At 32.4% G+C, this 23,761-nt stretch overlaps 4 protein-coding genes across 4 annotated transcripts; 2 read left to right on the top strand and 2 right to left on the bottom strand.

Moving 5' to 3' along the window:
- Positions 1-422: 422 nt before the first annotated feature.
- LOC135792632 (putative fatty acyl-CoA reductase CG5065) lies at positions 423-4,887 on the top strand. The gene is made up of 4 exons (XM_065303295.1): positions 423-1,412; positions 2,526-2,958; positions 3,586-3,852; positions 4,379-4,887. Exons 1-4 carry the CDS (start codon positions 566-568, stop codon positions 4,446-4,448), a joined length of 1,617 nt encoding a protein of 538 aa, XP_065159367.1. The 5' UTR covers positions 423-565; the 3' UTR covers positions 4,449-4,887.
- A 767-nt stretch (positions 4,888-5,654) lies between these two features.
- On the bottom strand, positions 5,655-6,739 carry LOC135792083 (uncharacterized). The gene is made up of 3 exons (XM_065302703.1): positions 6,660-6,739; positions 6,205-6,315; positions 5,655-6,124 (listed from the first exon to the last, which is right to left on the bottom strand). The coding sequence occupies exons 1-3, from the start codon at positions 6,712-6,714 to the stop codon at positions 5,655-5,657; spliced, it is 636 nt and encodes a 211-aa protein (XP_065158775.1). The 5' UTR covers positions 6,715-6,739.
- Positions 6,740-7,356: 617 nt separating this feature from the next.
- Positions 7,357-8,779, bottom strand: LOC135792633 (protein qua-1-like). The gene is made up of 3 exons (XM_065303296.1): positions 8,620-8,779; positions 8,399-8,518; positions 7,357-8,333 (listed from the first exon to the last, which is right to left on the bottom strand). The coding sequence occupies exons 1-3, from the start codon at positions 8,672-8,674 to the stop codon at positions 7,426-7,428; spliced, it is 1,083 nt and encodes a 360-aa protein (XP_065159368.1). The 5' UTR covers positions 8,675-8,779; the 3' UTR covers positions 7,357-7,425.
- Positions 8,780-9,726: 947 nt separating this feature from the next.
- On the top strand, positions 9,727-14,774 carry LOC135792636 (phosphatidylinositol phosphatase PTPRQ-like). The gene is made up of 10 exons (XM_065303299.1): positions 9,727-10,132; positions 10,186-10,475; positions 10,525-10,720; positions 10,781-11,360; positions 11,416-11,868; positions 11,917-12,156; positions 12,208-12,320; positions 12,378-12,880; positions 12,941-13,252; positions 13,547-14,774. The coding sequence occupies exons 7-10, from the start codon at positions 12,304-12,306 to the stop codon at positions 13,561-13,563; spliced, it is 849 nt and encodes a 282-aa protein (XP_065159371.1). The 5' UTR covers positions 9,727-10,132; positions 10,186-10,475; positions 10,525-10,720; positions 10,781-11,360; positions 11,416-11,868; positions 11,917-12,156; positions 12,208-12,303; the 3' UTR covers positions 13,564-14,774.
- Positions 14,775-23,761: the final 8,987 nt, after the last annotated feature.

The raw sequence follows: 23,761 nt of genomic DNA, 5'->3' as shown, positions 1-23,761 counted from the left end.
AAAAACCATAACTTTAACCGCATATAATTAAACTTACACATCACTTACAAACTTAAATTTTTAATTACCCAACCAAACAATTATTTAACATTAGCAACAATTCAATAAAAACTACAAAAAATATCAACAAATCTAAATAAAACGCACTTTTTATCATCAAACGGAAACAAAAACCCAAATCTCTATATTTATCAATCACTAATTTAGTATTTAGTTAAATAACACACATTTATAAACATTTACAAAAAAAATACCAATCAAAACCCAAGATTACCATTCATTTACCCAAGAAAGTATAAGAAAAAACGCAAAAATAAAACATAATTAAATGATTACACATCAAACCCGCTCATAAAAAAAGATGAGAAAATTACCCAAATTAAAAACACTTGACATTTTATATCAAAGTCACCAAGTAATTTTTAAAATTACACAATACATTACACACGTAATATAATTATAGAATCCTTCATTATTTATTATTCATCACATCAAATAAGTGACACACGTCAAAAAAATAAAAATATTTTTGATTTCAGAAAATTTTGATTACTCATCAAATAAAATGGGTGTAACAGCACAACCCCCACAGCAAATCACCGACCATCACCTCAAACACCCCCCGAATGAAACCAACAACAATAAAAACGTAGTCCTACGCCATAACTCCATCAACAACTCTTTGAATACAAAAAGTTTGTACATATCCAACGCTGAAGAACTAAAAATCACCGATTTCTATCGTGGTTTGAACATATTCATCACGGGAGGCACCGGATTCGTAGGTAAATCAGTCATTGAGAAACTCCTACGCACTTGTGATGGCATCGGCAACATCTACATGCTTATCAGAGCAAAACGTGGCATGAATGCCTTGACACGTCTTCAGGAATTATTCAAAAACCCTTTATTTGAAAAAATCAAAGAAAAAGATGAAACTTTATTAGAGAAAATCATCCCTATCGAAGGGGATGTTTCTCTTCCGATGTTGGGTATCTCAGAGGAAGCTAAACGTCTATTGGTTGAGAATGTGCATGTGGTGTTTCATTCAGCTGCAACTGTGAGGTTTTCTGATTCGTTGAAGACAGCGATTGTGTTGAATACGCAAGGGACCAAGAGGATTCTTGAGCTGGCGATGGAGATGAAGAAGTTGAAGAGTTATGTGCATGTCTCGACGGCGTATAGTAATTCGGATAAGGATAATGTGGATGAGGTGGTGTATGAACCGCCGGCGAATCCGTATCATATGATTAGGTGTGCGGAGACGTTGAGTGATGAGGCCATGAGTCAGTTGGAGAAGTTGGTGGTTACCAAGCATCCGAATACTTATACGTTTACCAAGGCGATGGCGGAGAGTATTGTGCAGGAGTATGCTGGGAAGTTGCCCACTGCGATTGTTAGACCTTCGATTGGTGAGTTGGGAGGTGGAGTTTTGAGGGTTGTAACTTTGGTAGTTTTGATAGTATAGGGGTGTGGTTAGGATAAAACGATGTGAAATTTTATTGGGGATATGATGGTGTTTTGAAAATTTATGTATGCTTGTTTGTTTGGGAGTTATTTGAGGTTTTGTAAAAAATTTCGAAAAATTAGAAATTTTTATTAATTTGTTTTTTAACACCCTGTAACTTTTTATTGAGTATAGTTAGAAAAATGGGGTAAAAGTTTTATTGTAGATAATTTATTTATCTATCAATTTGTGTTTGCAGTCTTTGATTATCTTTGTTTGTTTATTAATTATTTATGTTTTTCTATGATATGAGCATAAAGTATATCTATACAAAAATTGTAGGAAATTTAGTCAGTTTTAAATCCTTATAACTCAGTAAATATTTGATATATAACTAAGTGCTTTGATCTAGTTTATTTAAAATTTAAATATTTATATGACTAGCTATTTATATTTTCATAATAATTTATATTTTATTGATTATTTAGGGTTTTCTGTGAAAATGACTAAGAATTGCATTTTTTGTGAACGTAATTTTCAACACCCTGTAACTTTTACTAGAGGATAGCTACAAGTTTGTGTTAGGGCTCAAATTATAGATAATTTAGGTATCTATCAACTTCCGTTTATGGATTTTAGGTATCTTTTATCAATTTGTTTTAAAATGAAAAAAATTAGCTCATTTCCAAAATATTTTTTTCTTATTCCGTTTTGTAAATTTTGTCATTTTTCTTTTGCTTATAACTTAGTCAATTTTTATCCCATCATTAAAAGATTCAGTGTAAAAGATGAAGAATTTAATCGGTTATAAGTGTAAATTTAAAGAATTCTATAATAATTAATATTTTAGAAATTATTTTGATTTTACTATCAATATGATATAAAATCGTAATTTTTTTTAAATCTAACTTTAACACCCTGTAACTATTTTTATACAGCATCTACAAAAACCAACCCTATGTCATATGAAAGACAATTTAAAACTCTATAAAACACAGTTTATTCAATATTTCTATCTTAATTACTTTCTAATAAAAATAAAATTTTCTAAAAAATTTCAATTTTCTTCATTTTCTAGTTACAAACGCTTGGAAAGAACCCTTTGAAGGTTGGATAGACCACTCCACTGGTGTGACAGGCATCATGATGGAGATGGGCCGTGGTGGGGTGCAGATCGTCTATGGCGACTACGACAATCAGATGGACATTGTTCCCGTGGACTTTGTGACCAATACACTGATAACAGCCGCGTGGCACACAGTGGCGAAACGCAGCAATACGATGCGTATCTATAACTGCACCTCAGGGCATGATAACAATATCACATGGGGTGAATTCAGCCAAATGACAGTTGCGTCTGCGCGCAAGTTTCCCTCCAAGTATATCACCTGGTATCCGCAGGTTATCTTCACGAAGAACAGATTCTTCTATTATTTGATTCAAATGTTTATGCAGAGGGCGCCAGCTCTGTTAGCGGATCTTTTGTTAATCTGCACAAGGAGGAAACCTATGTAAGTTAATATTTTGGTATTACAAGTATTTATTTAGGGGTTAGAATTGAGGTTATGTTGATTTAAGTCAATGATAGACGTAGAAATGTGTCGTATTTTGTTTGTCAACTTTGATTGCTCATATCTTTGTGGATATTGCAGGTAGGAGTTTGTTTTAAAGTTTAAATAATAGAGAATTTAATACTTTATTAGTATTTGTTTAGTTTTTATTTAAAACATTTTGCATTATTTGGTTATTTTAAATTTAGTAAGATCATGTTTTAAAACTAGTTAAAATATTAGTACATTTTCAACACTCTGTAACTTCTTAGCTGATAAGTATAATTTTTATCAGTAAATTTGACTTGATAGATAATTTAATAATCTATATACTACACTTTAAAAATTTCAAAAAAATCAAAAACTCCAAAAGTTACAAACAATTTTCTACGCAATTTCAAATTACAACTCAAAATCTACCATCACTATAACTTTAAGTCAGTTTAAAAGTGACTTAAGTCATCAAAAACTACTATTTCATAAACATAATATCCAACCCTCAATGCAAACACTAATTTAGCCTATTTTAGTCTCAGTCAATGTGACTTAAGTCATATTAAAACAGATTTTTCGATGTTTTTGTTGTAGAATGTATCGATTTGCGAAAAAAGTCGAGCGCAATGTAAAGATCGGCGAGTTCTTTGTGAGCTCCAAGTTCAAATTCGACGTGAACAACCTCGCCGAGCTCCAAGGGGACGTGCGGGCCGCCGCCGACGGTGACAACTTCCCAATGGACGTCTCCAAACGGCATCTGGATTGGCGGAAGTACAACGAGCTGTGCATGCTCGGTATTCGGCGGTCTGTGCTCAAGGACGACATCAGCAGCCTGCCGCATGCAAGGCGGCGACTTAACGGGTAAGGAAACTTGGCTTAAGTAATTTTACTCAAGTCATAAAAATTTTATTATTTTATTCTTATATTATTTGAAGTTAAGGGTTGGAAAAAGCTGTATAAAAGTGACTTAACTTAAGTAAAGTGTCTTAAGTCATATTACTTAAGTCACAATTTTTTTTTTTTGGAAGCTAAGGGCTTAAAAATTAATTTTTGGAAATTTTTAACAGTGACTTAATTTAAGTATAGTTTGGTCAAAGTGACTTAAGTAAGTTTAAATCGAGCAGAAGTTGCAATTCGCGTTCAATTACAAGTTCAATCTGAGGGTTCAAGGCGCAAAAAACTGCATTTCAAGTGGTGACCTAGAAGAAGTTGCTTAAGCAGGTTTTACTTAACTTAAGTCGTACTTCCAGACACATTTATCTTACTTTTGTTTTTTTCTTTTAATCATTCAATGAAAATCTCATAGAAATCACATCATTTCAGCCAATTAAAAAACATTCCACTGACTTAAGTCACATTACTTAAACTTTTTTCCTTAAATTTTCAGATATTATTGGTTAAAGAAAATCCTCCAACTGCTCAGCGTGTACGTCCTGTTAAAGATGACCATCTGGTAGTCATTAAACAATCAACAATCAAACCTTACTTAACTCTTATTACTTAAAATAGTTTAACGTTATTTTTAAGCTATGTTTAAGTAAAGACAAAAACAAAAATAATTGAGTTATTGAGGATAATAATATAATAATCAATCAACCGTCCATTAATTATTACTTAATTAAGTACGAGTAAGTTTAGAGCATGATAAGTGTACTTAAGTATTATAAAGTGTCTTAAGTGTACTTAAAAATTTTAAACGAATGTATTGTTATTGTATTTTGGAGAGTTTAATGTGTCAATGGAAATTCATGTTGATTGAAGCAGTTGAATGGTGTATCACCACGTTTTCGGGGATGTTTAAACTGTTGATGATTAAGGGTTGTACTTTATTCTATGGTCAATTATATATTGTGTATGATATTTATAAATTGTCATCAATATACTTATTGAAAAGTATGGTTATGTGTGTTATTTACTATCTATAATACGGTAAAGTGTTATTTTTGTGTGTTTGTTCTCTTTTCATGGTTATACTAATGAACCAATATTGATGAAATTTGGTATGTGGAGGGGGTAGTTGATGGAAAAGGATATGAGCTATTGATAATTAAAAAAATTATAGTCAGAAAGGGCGAAATAAGGGATGAAAGTTTTTTTGGAAGGCAAATATATTATTTGAACTGAGATTGCATTAAAATACATGTTTTTTATTTATTTCTATTTTGTTTATTTCAAAAATTATTTCTATATTTTTTTCTACAATTTTTTTAATTTAAAAATTGGCAATTTTTTAATTTATTATTACATTTTTTTTCATTTAATTAAGAAATTTATTTTTTAAATTATTTTAATATGAATAATCTACTGCACATATGATATTTACTACAGAATATAACAAAATAGACGATTTTTGTATGTTTGTTACCCTTTCACGCTTATACCGGTCAATCAATTTTGATGAAATTTGGTATAAATGCAGATTAGGACTTGGAAAAAGCCATGAACTACTTTTTGTCTTGAAATTTATACTTTGAAGAGGTAATATAGATGATGAAAGTTTTCATACAAAATATATATGGTGGTAATTTATTTTTTGAGAATTTTTACTAATTTTCCGTACTAAATAGCCCCGGAAAGATTTTTAATTATAATTTAATATTAATAAATAAGAAAATCAAACAAATTATCTTCAGAAATAATATTTATTTAGTGTATACTTTCAATTACAAATCATTTTCTCCCGAATTGTCTTCCCCGTCCAAATCAAAATTCCAGTGAGTCGATGTTTCGGTTGATGTCTTATCAGTTACTTCTTCTGCTTCAGCTGCGTTTGAAACAATCTCTGTTGATATCATGTCTGTTTCTTCTTCTGTTTCAGGTATATTTGTTGTCGTTTCAGTTGGTGTATTATCAGTTATTTCTGCTGATTCAGTTACATTTGATGCAGTTTCTGTTGATGTATTATCAGTTACTTCTTCTGTTTCAGCTTCATTTGTTGTTGCTTCTGTTGGTCTGAATATTTCAGTTGTCTCTGTTGTTTCAGTTGATACTTCTATGTCCTCTCCTTCACTTGTTATCGCCCATGGTACGGTTGGTGTAGGCTTACTCGTATGAATCCCTTTACAATTCTTCTTCTTGGAGAGGCGTTTCTTGCAATATTTATCAAAGGTTTTTAGAGCCCCACAAATGTCCACTGTAAACAAATATGATTATAATTGTGATTAGATTTGATATAATTGAAATTAATAATTATGTAAGTATAATTTATTTTACCATCAGTGCTTTCACTAGCTACCCATTCGGTTGCAATTGGTTCCATCAGTTTACAGAATGATTTATGGTAACGGCGACTTTCTAGTAATCCGGATAGTACTTGAGCATCAGCTATAAACAAAAGTATCTAATTTTAGAATTATTAAATATATTTTTTTCTTTATGGTATTGGATTGATTTGGAAAAATGCGCATAATTTTTTTAATTATTTTTGGAAAATCCATAAATTTATGTTGTAAGTGCATTTATTTGTGAACAGCAGCAGCGCATGTTTTGGTCTTTTGCTACACAGTATGTCTAATGCGCAGACGCATGCTCCACCCTGAGAGTAAAACCCGTGACTAAAGTACTTTATTGCAGCCTTGGTCATCCGTGTTTAAAGTACTACTTTTTGTTTTTGACACCATGGAAAAAGTAGTGCTTTAAAAGTGGAAATTGAAAAAATAAATACTTACTTTCTGGAGTGTACAAGCTGATCACTACCAATGCCATAACAAAAGCGACCTTCATTATTGCAAGTTATTCGCAGAATAGACTCAAACACAATTGGAAGAAAAGTCATTTGTATAAATTATATATAGTTTAAAAAAGTAATAAAAAAACATGCTGCAATAAATATTTCTTGACTTTTTAATAACACCTTTCTTTAATAAATTATATTATTTATTAGTGTAATTGTGTAAAAAACAAAAACTGTGTAAAAATTTTAGGAAAGTTATCAATCAAATAATAATAATTATTATTATTAGTAAGGTTATATTGAATTACGGTAATATTCTCATTATTTGGCACTAAATTTTAAATTAAAGTCAAATTAATAAAATAACAATGAAAAATAATAATGTTATTAACATTAGCATAAAATTATCGAAAAAGATGCCAAAACTGCATGTGACTAAAGCTAGTGACTAAAGCATTTTAGTCACCACCTTTAACATCCGTGTTTAAAGTGTCGCTTCCAACATTTAAAAACAATAATTAAATGACAGTAACTAAGGAAATTTTAAATCTGTTAACGCAAGTTGGTAAACAAAAAAATTATTTATAACTTAATCCCAACACAACACAAATGTTTAACTTTACTCTGCCTATATAGTTATAGGATGGTAAAAATTAAGTTTATAAAAATAAAATACGAAAACACAGTAATCATTCATGTATTAAAGTCAATCTGTTTTTATTCATGAACAACTCTTGTAACATTATCAGATTTCTAAATTATTAGTTTTTAGCATGACCCTTGCTCTTAGAGTGGGCTTTGTTAGCCTTAGACTTGGATTTAGCTCCCTTGGATTTATGGGAAGCCTTAGATTTATGATTGGCTTTGGCCTTTGATTTAGCCCCTTTAGACTTATGGTTAGCCTTGGACTTAGAGTGAACTTTAGCTCTAGTTGCCGGAGTGGATGCATCACCAGTTTCAGTATTAGTTGGGGTTGGGGTTGGGGTCTCAGCTTCAGGGTTTCCAGTTATTTCGTCTTGAACTCCAGGTGTTTGGTCAGTATCAGTACTGAGATCGGTACTGGGATCCGCGGAGGGTTCTTCAGTTGATGGGCTACTGATTATGGTACACTCAGTGGTAACACCTTCAATAGGTCCTTGGGTTGATGGATCGGTGGAGATTGGGATGTCGATTCCACAATTTGGAGTGGAAGGTCCTTGGTTGTCTCCATCACCATTTCCATCACCATTATCATCGCTATCACCATCACCATCTCCATTACCATCACCGTTACCATCACCATCACCATCGCTATCACCATCTCCATTACCGTCTCCATCACCATCACCGTCACCATCTCCATTTCCATTTCCATCACCATCACCATCACCATCACCATTACCATCACCATTTCCATCACCGTCCCCATTTCCATCTCCATCTCCATCTCCATCTCCATCACCATCTCCATTCCCATCTCCATTTCCATCTCCATCTCCATTTCCATCACCATCACCATCCCCATCTCCATTTCCCTCATTATCTCCATCACCATCTCCTTCCTCCTTACCATCACCATCACCCTCCCCATCACCTCCAGGTCCTTCAGGAACACCATCACAATTTGTCCTCAATGACAAATTCTTATCACATTCCTTGTCGAAAGCCTTCAAAGCTCCACACATATCCGCTATAAAAACAATTGTTTACAAATCATAACTTTTAAATTAAACTATAAAAGAAAAACTATCATACCATCAATTTCTTCACCAGAAACCCATCCCACAGCAATTGGTTCCACCAGTTTACAAAACGAACGATGATGACGCTTATGATCACCTCTAGCTCTCACCAAAGGAGAAATCGTTGCTGCATCTGTAACAAATCATCATATTTACATCATAATCAAACATAATCAAACATAACCTAACAAAATTTTATAACTGCTATTTTTTTTAAGGTTGTAATTCACTTACTTGATTCTGCATACAAGCAGCACACCACGAACGCAAAAACAATAGAAATCTTCATTGTTACTACTTGTCAAGTAATGAACAAGAAATGAAACAATAATTCTGAGTCTGAAGTGTATTGCAGTTTATATACGCCAAAAAGAAATGCGAAAACTTTTTGTTAAATAGTTTAGTATAGTTAGCGGAGTCAATTTTGGTTAAAAGTATTCTAAACCGACGAAAAACGCATTAAACTTGCTTCTGAAAATGTTTAAGCATGTTAGAATGGAATTTGCAGTTATTATTTTAAATAGATTTTTATCAAAAGGAATTATTAAGTAAAGTTAAGTTAAGATAGTTGCAGTTGCATAAACATGTAATTTTCTTGTTATTTAAAAATTTTCCAGGAATTAAAATGAAGTATAAATTAAAAAAATTAAATTATGCATTGAGTAAGCAAAAATACAACAAAACACTTTTTGATATTAGTGGAACCCATTTTTCTACAACTGATTCTGCGTCATTAATTATAATAGAAAACTTTGTATTTGTGTTCTTTTATTCTCCCGCAAGATAATCCATATACGCAAATATGTTTGTCTTTTTTTAATGTAGTTTAGTGCCTTTTTAGAAAAGTTTTCACTTCAAAAGTATCCCATTACCTTCTCCTGGCCCTAAGCTACTCTCTCCACCAATTTTAGCTAAATTGGATTAGCCGTTCTTTAGTTATAAGCAAGGTAACTAAACGACTTTCTTTTTATATATACATATATATATATATATATATATATATATATATATATATATATATATTAGTTTTAGATTAAGTTTTTCCATTAAAATATAAATTATTCTTAGAATTTGCCATAGCAGTATTTTCCTGTAAAGTACAAGGAAAGACACAATTGCTGTTAGCTAATGTTACTGGAACGAATGTTCAGGTTCGTGCAACGTGTCTCAATGATGATTACAATGACGCAATTACATGGATCACACAACGGACCAACATGATTGAACCAATTTCAGGTAATTAAATATTCATTGTATATGTATTAAAATTCTAGTGAGCTAAACACAACACTTTAGTCATGTGATTCAATCGATTTAATCGAGTATTTAACAACGGTTAGTGAAGTGATGCTTACTATATTATTTTGTGTTTGAATTTTTGTATTTTAAAACTTTAAATCGACTTTCCGCACTACCAGGAAATATAATTTTCTAAATTCATAAGAATAAGTGTGACTTTCGGCGCATGACATGTCATATGGCCATGTGCACCGAAATCGAATGCGCAGACATTAGCTTTACCGATGATTATTGCCCGTGACTAAAGTGCCACGTTTTGAACCTCAAAACCGTGAAAAAAACAATTTCAAATAGAAGTAGAAAAAATATTATTAAACACAAATAATAATCTTACTTTAAAGGTAGTGAATCTCTGCGCAACGTTAATTTTAATTGGAAAAAGAATGGGTGGGACAAAGATGGAGCCTACAACGCAACGTTTGGTCCAGTGATGGATTATACTTGGGAAGTAATATTTTAATTTAATATATTTTATAACATATTATTAATTAATTTTTTTAGTGTTTCCAATTGTCATGACTAAATCGGCGCAACAGACACAATATTATAAATTTGAAAAAATAGGCGAAATTATTATTCAGTATCGTTTTGAAATTAATTTATCGTTTTTGGGAAAATCAAATGCACAAATTTACTTGTGTTCAAACCGATTAATAAAAAGAGGAAAATGCATTATTTTTATTGTGAGTGGATGGAATAGGGGAGGAAGTGTTATAAAAAAGTGTAGAAAAGGAGCATCGCCTACCAAATTCCGAGATAGTTTGGAAGAATGTGAAATTATTGGCAATAAGGTATGCAATGCTAAATGTCACTAATGAGATATAAATAGAACATTTTTAGATCAAACATAAACCACTGCTTTCAATTGATTATTGGAGTCAAATTTCTATTCAATACATAAATCAACAATTAGCAGTTATAATCAATGATGAACATTTATTAACATATCAGGCAAAATTTAATGAAGAATTTAATAATTTTACAAAAATATTCATATCTTCAAATACCGAAGATGCACTATGGAAATATCATGACTGTATGTAAACCAATTTTAATGCAAATATGTTTTATGCCAAATGCTGCATTATTATTTTAGATACTTATTATGAAGCTCGTAAGCCAATTAATAATTTTATTAATAGTAATTGGTTCTATATGGATTCTAGTCACTTGTGTATTTCGTTTTTTGCAAAATTTACCAAAGATATTACATTACAACTCTATGATGTGTCACAAGAGCTCATCAAAACTGAATACTATAAGAGTGATCAAAACACACAATGGAATTATAAAACATTTTATTCGGACGTGTATGAAGATGCTGAATATTATTTACGCATTACGTTTAGTCCTAGTGATAACATAGCAATTCGAAACACTGTCAGACATTTAGACTGCAAAGGAAGTAAAACAGACAAATTCCAGTTTTCATCATTAGAGTACAACTTTGATTCAAGAAATATTATCAAATCTTCGACACAAAACCCCACAATTTAAAATTTCATTTCCAAATGAAAGTACCGAATTTTTCTCGAGTGATAATCAGAATCATTGTAATAATATATAATATATAATATATATATATATAATATATATAATATATATACCCAGAATATCGTGTACTGAGGAATCATGTTACTGTTCAATAGGATACACCGGCAAATATTGTGATAAAAGTAAATACTGCAATCAAATATCATGTCCAATAATAATAATTATAATTTGTTTCAGAGTGCAAAAGAGGAAAATATGGATGTAATTGTGCTGGTGAATGCGCTAATTGCATTTCAAACTTTTGCAGTCCTATCAATGGTGAATGCTACTTTCGCTGTAATGATTTAAAATATGTTGCACCCTGGTGCACACTAAAAAATCTACCAGTGTTAAGTGGAATTGCATCTACTGAAACTGATTGTGTCACCAATTGCACAATTACAATCTACGATAATGAATTAAAATATGATGGTGCACAAGAACCAAAATATTATTACACTCGTGTATTTGAACCAAATGGAACTATTACAGAAGGAGACTTAACATCAATTAAAATCAATTTAGTTAATTTTAGTAATTTAATAAAAGAATCAAAATATAAGTATCAAATAGTTCTATGCGTAACCGATCAAAAATCAAACTGTTACAATGAAGATTTGACAACATTTTATTTGAAGACAACATGCAAAGGTATTTCAAGTCATAAAAATATATACAACACTGTATTATTTCTTGTAGGTTTGAACAAGAGTCAAATTTTGATTGAGAGTTTCAGCACTCATACGACAATAAATGTAACATTTACAAGCAATTACAACATGTTGATTATCAATGAAGCTAATGTAATAGCAGTATCTCCGAGACAGATAAAATTGAACAATTCGATAACATCACTAAATATATTTACTAATTATACGCTTCAACTGATTAGAAATGACGAAATAACACATAGTATAATGTTTACCACAGATGAATCAGGTAAAATAAAATATGCGGTAGCTTGTTTCTTTTTTAAACTTCTTGTTGCAGTTCCAAACAAAATCAGAAACTTAACAACTATTACTTCCACACCTAGTAAACTTAGTGTTGTCTGGGAAGCACCAGCACCTGACCACATTACCTATTATGTGGTCACATGGATGGTAAATGACCCATAAACCAATGTAAAAGTGTCTCTAATTGTCAAATTATAATTTCAGTTTATTGATAAAACGAGGTTGTAGAATTGCAAATAACACATCAAATATCCAATCCAAGAATGTGACAAAAACTGCTATTGAATTAGATTATCTACAACCATATTCAATTTATAATATATCAGTATCAGCAGTTACCAAGAAGGGCCAAGGAGACCTTGAGACTGTTATAGGATACACAGATGCAACTAAGACAATTGACATAAACACGTTTAATAGTAATGTTACCACTTTAGAAACTTCGATACAAATAGGTTTAATTGTTGATTGTGAAAATTGGAATGGTCCAATGTATCTGAATGCATATGCTACCTGCAAGAGTGAGTGGTGTGATGGAGAAGAGATGAATAGGACTAAACCCATGCAATATTATGACTTAATTACACTTGATAGTTTGCTTCCATATACTAATTACAAATTGGAAGTATATATATTTTGTAATAAACTGGATGCAATTAATGATTATAACAAATTTATGTCAACTGCTGTGATGACGTTATCAAGTGGTATGTTCCCTTGGACTTAGTTTCAAAATATTACACTTTTTAATTTAATGTTGATTTTAGTTCCAAATCAAATTCCATTTGCGGAAGTATATAGTTTATCAGAAACAAGTTTATCATTGAGGTGGAGTCCACCTTATCCACCAACTGGAATTTTGGATTCATATATAATAAAATATTATTACTCTTTAGGCACGTCCCAAACATGTATTAATTCTTTGAGTGCATGTAAAATATGGCCAAATATGTATTGCACTACATTAACTAATCTTACCACAAACAAGAACTACATAATTTCAATTGCTGGGCGTAATCAAGATATATCTGAATTTGGATTGGATTGGAGAATCTTAAACGAAACCACATTAATTGGAGGTAATTTGTGTTATTATAAAACAATTCTAAATAAATTTGGTTGCAAAATGGAATGAGTCGAAATTTCTTCATTTGCAATGGCAATATCCCAATAAAACAAATGGGCCTTTCTTTGGATTTAAAATTCATATTAATTATCAACAATATAATGACACATCACCAGAAAACAACACATACCTATACTTATGAAGTAGGTAACAGTTGACTTCGATATAATATCGCAATTCAATATAATTATCTATAATCCTCAAAAAATAATTATATATTTAATTGTTTCTTTATTTTTTGTTTTAGACGCCATTTCAGTGTAAACTTGATACTCATCAGGCAATCCTTTCTATACAAACAGTTAACTCAAAATTTACTTCTACAAAGCTTACTCAACAACCGTTTTTAAGACGAAATGTCAACGAATCCATAACTATTTCAATACCAGCTATTGATGAAATGATGAAGCAATAAGCAATTTGTACATTATTCTTCTTATCAATGAATTGAACGATACAGGTAATTGCAGAGAAAAATTAGCAGATATGCATAAAGCACTTGTTCCAATTAAAGAAAAACAGAGTACATAGTTGGATAGTTGGGCACTACATAAAGAGGGAATTCAAATAAATTGCAGAAACAAAAGTAAATATTAACATAACACAATTACCCGGATTTAATTGTACTGAAGAGTTTTGTGAAGTGGGTATATTGATAGTCAATGAGCTGAGGGACCAAATATGAGCTAATTGGTATTTCGTAGACCAGTGCATATCGAATGATATCGGATGATCAAATATTCAGTTCATTCAATTTTCGAATTTATTCTTATTTCATTAGTAATAAGTAGTAGTATGCTTTCTATAAGGGCATGTACACGTTAAAGTAGAAAGGTAGACAAAAACCCATCAATATTGTAAAATACAAGACATCAATGGTAAATTTACCCCCCAATTAATATACAGTAGAATCCCAGTAATCCGACAATCACTATGCAGGGCAGCGTCGGATTAGCAAATTTGTCGGATTATAGAGTACTGCTTCAGACCCCCTACAGTCCGGAATTTTTTATAAAATAGTACCTTGTAATCCAACAAATTTCAGATCCAATCACAAAATTCTATATTTTATATAATATATTATATTTTATATATATATATATATATATATATATATATGTACTCTGAAGTACAAATCATACTTCATTATGTATGTCAAATATAGTAAGACCATGTCGGATTACAAGGTGTACCGGATTAGACAAGGTACGGATTACCGCGACTCCACTGTACTCACATAAAATAAGAAAATTAAGTTTACTGAAAATAAGAATGAGAAATGCGTTTAGCAGAGTATTTAGATGCTAGCCACATAGATGTAAGATTTATTAAGGGGAATCACTTTAATCAATTTTATCAATTTAATCAATTTCTAATTTAAAGAATCAGTCTGAGTTTCTGTTTGGTTCTGTCAGAAATACTTTGCTCATACAAGAAGCACCATCTATTAGATGATTGAAGTGATTGGTGGACCACCGGAGCAGTGGCTTACGCTGAGATACATAGTATGTATTAGGTACATACACTCTTGTGTATAGCTCTGCACTGTTAACACGTACGTTTATACGCTCTGTGTTTGAGATAGAATAAAGCTGCAACTACATAGTTAGTTGTATATATTAATCACCAGTGTCGTATTGTTACTTAAATAGTCATTCTTCCTATATATTCCAAAATTTTGCAAATAGTCCTTCAGGTTCCAACTGTTTCTAATCACTACCAGTTTTGGAACATGATCATTGAAGAAGAAGTAGAAAGCATTGTATTTTTTGCTTCTTCAATACTGACCTGACCGTGGCACAATTAAATCAAATTTTCTCTTAAATATCAAAGTATCCGCAATATGAGTATACACATTTAAAAATTACCAGATACACTATTACAGACTTCAGCTCTTCAGACTTTTAGCTTACCCATGTGAATATTATCCAACAATTTATTAAACACTAGATAAAGAATAAAGCTGGTATTTTTGCAAATCAAACCCAGGAAAAGTGCTGGGCACTTTATTACTCCAAATGATGTAACAGTAATTTATTAAAAAGGTTTTGAATCAGTTCATTTCTACATGCACACTTTCTAAGCACACATTCAAGTCTAAGAATATAAACAAATATACATAATTGAAGTTAAAGGATGAAACGTATGCCAAGTGTTGCCTCATAGTTTGACCATTTTGCTGACAATTAATTTTTGATTAAAAAAGAATAACTATAAAATAACATCGGCACACTCCGAAATTAATGGGAATAGTTGTTTTTAAAAATACATTTTTTAAAGGTCAACTTTGGATAAAATTAAAGCTATTTGAAAATTAAAAAAGGTAATTTTTCGAAATTTTCATAACTTTTTTGAGGTTAGGGGAATGAAATTGAAAAAAAATTTACTAAATGTATCTCGAAGGAAAAAATAAATAAAAAAATTTTAAGCTAAATCTAAAGGGCGTACACCTGACGTTATTTTCAATTTGAATTTGATGCCTTTGCAATTCTACAATAGGATTTACAATTTACAGTGATGTGTGTTTTAGTATGATTTAACCTACCTTCACCTTTCACCTACCTAGTTTCAAATTGAAATGTTGTCAAGTCCTCACTGAAACACACTGATTTTTTCTCAGTCACACATAAAACTATTTCATAGTCATATTTATATTCTTTAATTAAATTGGTAAAATGAATAACATTAGCTTTAATTGATGTTATTTCTCCTTCTGTAATTGTTCCATTTGGTTGCGAGTGTAAAAATATTTTGGTTCCTGGACACCATCATATTTTAATTTTTTATCGTAGATTGTAATTTTGCAGTTTGTGCTGCAATCAGTTTCCGACCATATAACACCAGTTGCATGCAATACTGGTCGATTTCTTTGTTTGCAGAAAGGTGCAACATATTTTAAATTATTACACCCAAAGTAGCATTCACCATTTACGGGATTGCAAAAGTTCGAAATGCAATTTGCACATTCACATGCACAATTGCATTCATATTTTCCTCTTTCACACTCTGCAACCAAACAAAAACAGTTATGCTTGCGAGAATTCTTAATTGATATCTTTACTTATTTCACAATATTTTTCGGTGTACCCTGTTGAACAATAACATGAATCCCCATTACACGTTATGCTGTGTGTAGTGTTGAAGAATTCAGTACATGCATTACATTGATTTTGATTATTATTTGAGCAAACACCAGTACTCTCGTTTGGAATTGAAATTTTAAGTTGTGTAGTTTTGTGTCGAAAGGAAGAACATTTAATATTATTTGCTGAATCAAATTTATACTCCAGAGATGAACAATGAAATTTGTCTGTTTTACTTCCTTTGCAGTCTAAACGGTTGATAAGGTTTCGAATTGCTGTCTTGTTACTAGGACTAAACGAAATGCGTAAATAATATTCAACATCTTCATACACGTCTGAATCAAATGTTTTATAATTCCATTGTGTGTTTTGATCACTCTTATAGTATTCAGTTTTGATAAGCCCTTACGACACATCATAGAGTTGTAATTTAATATTTTTGGTAAATTTGGCAAAAAACGAAAGATACAAGTGACTAGCATCCATATAGAACCAATTACTATTAATAAAATTATTGATTGGCTTACGAGCTTCATAATATGTATTTAAAATGATAAAACAAGACTTGCATAAAACATATTATGCATCATAATTTGTTTTCATACATTTATGATATTTCCACATCGCATTTTTGGTATTTGAATGTATGAATAATTTTGTAAAATTGTTAAATTTACTATCATCTTTGGCATAATAAGATATTAAATGTATATCATTGGTTTTTACTTCTAATTGTCGATTTTTGTATCGGATAGAAATTTGACTCCATTGACCACTTGAAAACAATGGTTGATGCTCAATCTAAAAATGTCTTATTTACCCACAAGCATCATCTCAAAATATAAAATTTAAGATTGCGTACCTTATTTACCATATTCACGCATCCTTTCATTTTATTATTTGAGTTTATGGGTGATGCCCCTTCCTTGCACCGTCTTATAACACTTTCTTCTACATTCCAGCCGCCGACAATAAAAATAATGCATTCACCCCTTTTTATTAGTTGGTTTGAACACAAATAAATTTGTGCGCTTGATTTGCCCAAAAATAAAAAATTGATTTCAAAACTATTTCTGATGTTAATTTCTCCTATTTTTTCAAATTTATAATTTTGTGCAAGTTGTGCCGATCTAGTCATAATAATTGGAAACACTAAAAAAACTTAATTATTAATATGTTACAAAATATATCAAATTAAAATATTACTTTCCCAAGTATAATCCTTCACTGGACCAAACGTTGCATATTTCAATGTCCCACCCATATTTGTTCCAATTACAATCAACCTACTTGAGAGATTCATAAGCTTCAAAATTAAATTATTATATTTAAATATTATAATTGTTGCACAGCAATAAATTTTAACTAAGAAGAAGAGTTTATTATTAAACGCCAATAATAATCCAGTGTTGCTTGCTTTTACATATATCGAACTACCCTTGACAAAATAACGAACTTAACTGACTTACAAACACACAAGGTGGCTAGAAAGCTCCTAAGTCACTTGGACCCGGTAAATCCATAGATCCTGGCTCTCCCCGAATTCCTTTGAAATCCATGCCCCGATCATCCTTGATTTCAGGTGGTCCTGGAAGACCTGGTGGCCCTACAATCATTTCACCTTTTCTGCCTCCTGGCGGCCCAGGATACATTGCCCCTTGCTCATTTTTGTCAAACGATTTCTGCGTTTGTTTTCCACATACGCACAATTCGCTGAAATCCACCGCTTGCCTCCCACTGGTCGTTGACTTTGTTGCCTTCACACCGATGACATCCGAATCTTTTGGCCACTTCCCTAACAGAACCGTAAAATTGCCGTTGTTTGGCAATATAGGCACTTGCATCCATTTGAACAAAATCCATTTTGTACTGTAAAAAAACAACACTTTTTTTTGGAAAACATTTAATAAATTAAATAAAAACAAAAACAACATAAATAGAAATTAACTTACACAGTACATATTTCTTATTGTTTACAATTTAATAATAATTTTTATACAGTACCTTTTGACGAACAAATTACCTGCTAATTTTAAACATTTACACATGATTGACATCATTGATTATTTTACGATGAGAATTTTATTATTATGTCACTTGTGTCCTGATACGTAGGTAGTAAAAAAAACACAAAGTAGAGACGTCAATAATAGGGAAGAGAGGGGGAAAATGGGGGTAATTAATTTAGAGGTATATTTGTGAAAGTTTTTGAGTTATTTTTATAATGATTTTTAAGGGGATGATTTAGTATGTTTTCTGTTAAGTTGGACGCTAAAATGTGATGTTTATAAAAATTGGTATTTAATTTTTTAATGTACCTAATTTGAAATTATTTCGCAGCGCGTACGTTCATGAATAATTTTGTTTTGAATTCGAGATTGTCGTGTGATTTTGAGTATGTTTCGGAGAATCGCGTTTGTTTTTGCAGCAAGTTCGGTTACTTGAGATCCGTACGTTAAAATTTGAAGAATATAAGAATTGTAGATTTGGGTTTTCAGATGTGTTTTTAATTTTGAATGGGTTCCAAGAAGGGGGTATAATTTTGTTTTTGTTATTCTGGCTTTGCATAAGGCTGAAGAGATGAGTTTTTGGAAAGTTAATTTTTTGTCAATAATTACGCCTTAATATTTAGGGTCGGGTGTTTCTGAGATGTTTAAATTGTTTAAAGAAGGAGTAGATTGATGATTCTTTGATTTTCTTCGGTTGCCGAAGTAGGTAATTGTGGATTTTTCCGGGTTTGGGAGGAGTCTCCACTTTTCGTAATACATTTGAAGTTTGTTTAGGTGTTGTGGGGTGTATTTGTTAGCTTGAGCGGTTTGAGATGATGTAGTGATGATTGCGGTATCGTCAGCAAATAAGGCAATATCGGTATTTGGATCGGTAGGAATTTCGTGGGTATAAGTGTTGTAAAGTTGGGGAGAAAGTACGCCGCCTTGTGGGACCCCTGTGGTTCATTTTTGCAAGTTGGTAAAGGTGTTTTGAAGTTTTACTCGGAAAGAGCGATTGCTCAGGTAGTTGCGTATTAGCAAGATTAGGTTTTTGGAATATTTTAAGAAAATAAGTCTATAAATTGTTTTGTTAGTTCTACATTAATAATTTTTTCGTTAAGTTTACTGAGCATAGAAATTAAGTTAATAGGACGATAATGTTGTGGAAGTGTTGAGTTTTTGTTCGGTTTTGCTATTGGGATTACTACAGAGTGTTTAAATTGTTTAGGGAGGTAATTTAGTTGATAGCATGCATTATAGATTTTTATTAGTTGAAGAATAAAGTTGTTTGGATATTTTTTGATCATTTCGTTAGTAATTTTGTCTTTACCAGGAGATTTTTTGTTGGGAAGTGATTTACGTAATAAGTGATTGTAATGACGTGAAATTTATAATTGGATCGCCTAGGTTTGTTTGAGGTTGTTGTAAGAAATTTTTAATCGTATTTTGTATGTGGCCATGAAATGTGTTATCGTGTAGGTGATCGGTAAGGGAGGAAGATTTGGAAAATTCGTCAGCTAGGGCATCACTCTTTTCTTCTGTAGAAAATTTGATGCCATTGGCCGTGTGTAATGGAGTGTTTTTTTGGTTGGGAATTCTTAGTTGTTTTATAATTTTTGAACGGATAGGAGATTCTTGGTATTGGATAGTTTATGATTCCATTGCTGGTTGGTGTAGGAGCCATTTTTTTCATTAATTTCTTGGGATATTTTATTAATTTGGGGTTTAAGGATTTGAAATATATTATATTTTTGGGAAGTTTTACGTAGTTTGATTTGGTGATAATTAAGTTTAGGATGTCACGGGAAAGTTGTAATTTATGTGAGGGAGTGTTTATAATTTGTGTGTTTTTGTTGTATGCTGTTAGTTCTGTGTGATGGAAAATTGTGATTTTGGTTTTTCAGGTAGTTTTTATAATTGGTGCAGTTTGTAATTCGGGAAACTATCGTATTTAATTTAATGGGGACTTTTAAGTGAATTCGCGTGGTGACAGGTAGATGATCGGAATCCATGTCATTACCGTTGAAGGAGATTCAACATAAAATTTTAAATTGGTGACGATTAGGTCTATTGTGGAAGGATGCCATTTGTCGGATAATGGGTGTAAGAATTTTGTGGGTAAAGTAAGTTAAGTTGTGGATGACAATTAAGGAAATCGTTTAGGATTTTTCCATTTTGGTTAGTTGATGAATTATTCCAGTTCGTGTGTTTCGCGTTAAAACCGCCAAGGATTATGGTATTTGGAAATTTTGTGATATATTTTAATTCGTTAAGGTCAGATGCAAATTTCGGATAATTATAGAAGTTGGTAATGCGAATTTTATTTACTAAGATGCTAATTGAGTTTTCGGTTTCGAGAAGTTGATCATAGTGAAGTTCTTTTTTAATATATATTACAATTTTTTTTTCTGAAATAAGATTCTAATTCACAATTTTTGGAAGAGGTTTTTTGGATTTGGAGGCTTCTTGTATACATGCAACATGAATTGTATTTTGTTCTAGAAAATGCCAAAATTGAAGGATTTTGTTTTGTAGGGAGCATGCGTTCCATGAAATGATTTTTAAATAATTTAAGGATTTAGGATCCATAGTGTTTAAGAATAACTATTAGTTTCTCCACCTCCGTTGGAGCGTTGTCAATTTCAGGTTTGATTTTTTGGAATTTTTGTAGGATGTTTATATATGATTGCATGGGATGATGAGTATTAGGAGTGGTGTTAGTGTTATTTGTGTAAGTATTTTTTGGCGAGGAGTTTTGCGCTGTAGAAGGTGTTGCTTTGAAATATGACTTTGGAAGTGGGAATGTCTTGTCGTTAATTATGCGGTTTGGAATTCTAACGTCAGCTACTTTAATGTGTTTTTGTTATACATACCTGTTGTAAGCAGTGCATCCGGTGAAGTTTGCTGGGTGAGGTCCGGTACAATTTGTGCATATCGGTGGTGCATCTAGCTCCTTATTGCAGTCCTGAGTGAGATGATTTTTTAGATATTTAACGCATCTTGGGGCGCTCCGGTAATTTTCTGTTCCATGGCCGAACTCTTGACATCTTCGACACATTGTTATTTTCGTAGGTTTTATGTAGCGTTCGTAATGGATGAATGCACCGTCTATGCTTTTGAATTTTTAATGTCATTTTTAAAGTTAAGTAAACACTTACTGTACGCTATACCCTCACAATATCGCCAAAACGATATTTTTACGAAACCATTGCAAGTATTTGTCAAGCCTGATGTGGATAGCTATTTCGACCATTAGAGGTCTCATCAGCACACCTACTGGCCTGACAAATACTGCATTGACCTGCCATGGCTTATATACAACTGGCTTATTATTCAAGAGACCTTGAAGTATTGTCAGCTCCACCTAACGGTGGAGACTGAGATTAGCTAAACGAAACATAAGTATTGAAATACAATGGTAGGTAGTACGAGAGGGTGAGTATAAGCTAAAAGTAGAGATTAAGTAAACACTTACTGTACGCTATACCCTCACAATATCCCCTTAAAACGATATTTTACGAAACCATTTACAAGTCCAATGCAAGTATTTGTCCAACCTGATGTGGATAGCTAATTTCGACCATTAGAGGTCTCATCAGCACACCTACTGGCGAGAGCAAATACTGCGATGACCACTACCATAACTTATACACAACTGGCTTTATTATTCAAGACGCAGAAGTATTGTCAGGAGTCTCTATCGAACAGCCGAAGAGTAAACATCTCCGCAAACATGAACATGAATACTCAACGTAATTCCACCAAGCCTTACGAAAAAATCGACATGCCCTTATTAGGGGCAACAGCCACTACATCACGACACGACGACCTGTTCAACGCCCTCGGCATCCCCACCGAACTATTAAACACTTTCCAAAGGAAGAAACGCGGCTCTAAAATTCCAAATTGAGCAACTTAAACACTTTATTGAAACAAGAAGGAAAAGATTCACGACAAAAATCTATCACGCAAGAATAGGTATACTTTTACCATCAGAATAGCAAATACAACGACCTTACCAATGGAAGAAGAAATTCACTTACCGACCACGAGAGCGCAGGAAGAAGTGGAAGAAGAGCCTTTCCAGGAGGTTCAAAACAAAGACGCAAGCGGAAAAACAACGAACAAAACGAAAACGACGCACGAAATCGCACAACAAACAATCAAATCAACCGTTCTAACATTGGAATGGAAATACAAATGCAACTACGACACCCAATACAGAGCCAAAATTTTTACTCAATCGTGATCAAATCCAAAATTATCAATTATAAAGCAATTTCACCAGAAAATCATTTTCAGCTACAGCGCAAACTCCAACAATCTTTTTACGGGAACAGAACAAAAATATTTGACGGAAATCGGACAGCGACTACAAAAGAAACTTATTAATTTATTCATTCGCATCAACAACTAGAGTATTTTCCTGTCGCAAACTGACAGAAGCTGCAAAATCTCTAGTCATCAAAACTGTACCATTTTTGGAAGAAAGAAAGAACTTTACGAAGTTTACAAACAGCAACATCCGGGCGTGCTATACGTGCGGAAAATGAAAACAAAAGATGATGACTCGGAAAGTAGCGTTCGTAATGGATGAATGCACCGTCTATGCTGTTGAATTTTTAATGTTATTTTTGTTGGTTTCCGACGTGAGTTTAATGAGGTGTGCTGATGAGACCTCTAATGGTCGAAATAGCTATCCACATCAGGCTTGACAAATACATACTTGCATTGACTTGGAATGGTTTAGTAATATATCGTTTTTACAACGATATTGTGAGGGTATTGCGTACAGTAAGTGTTTATTTAACTTTACTTAGTGTGTACAAGTTGTTTGCCTGCCGATGCCCCGTCGCAATCGTTCTTCCATTCTGCTTTATTATCAACGAATCTTCACGGAATCCGATTTCTACTTTCTTCTTCGTTGCAGCACCCAACGACAAAAGATTTCGACCCAGCTTTGGAACGTAAAGCACATCTGTTAGCAATACCAAGCCACCCGATTTTGAAATCACTTCAATATCGCATAAATAATCTGATTATTTCCAACTCTGATAGGCAAATGCCCATCTTCCAGTTCTTGAAACGTAGTATACAACGCACGCTACGTGTGGTACTCGAACGTATCTCCGCTGTCGCCAATCCATGCGCTCTCTCTAACCGAAGAGTTGCACACTGCATTTTCAAAATCTGCATGCGCCAACATCAACGCTGCACCTCGTGACATGTCAACTTCCGACGCATGANACATCAACGCTGCACCTCGTGACATGTCAACTTCCGACGCATGATTTGTCTGTGCCAGATCATTTCGTCGAACTTGACACTTGTCTGCACAATGGCCGACCTTCTTACACTTGAAACAGCGCACTGTGCGTTTCTTTGCTTTTC

This window comes from Atheta coriaria, unplaced genomic scaffold, assembly GCF_025399875.1.
Source record: "Atheta coriaria isolate IRGN ID8LTWV9N9 unplaced genomic scaffold, Caltech_Dcor_3.1 hic_scaffold_5_pilon, whole genome shotgun sequence".
Lineage (NCBI taxonomy): Eukaryota > Metazoa > Arthropoda > Insecta > Coleoptera > Staphylinidae > Dalotia > Dalotia coriaria.
The sequence above is the reverse complement of the archived record's forward strand: the minus strand, read 5'-3'. Positions and strand labels throughout refer to the sequence as shown.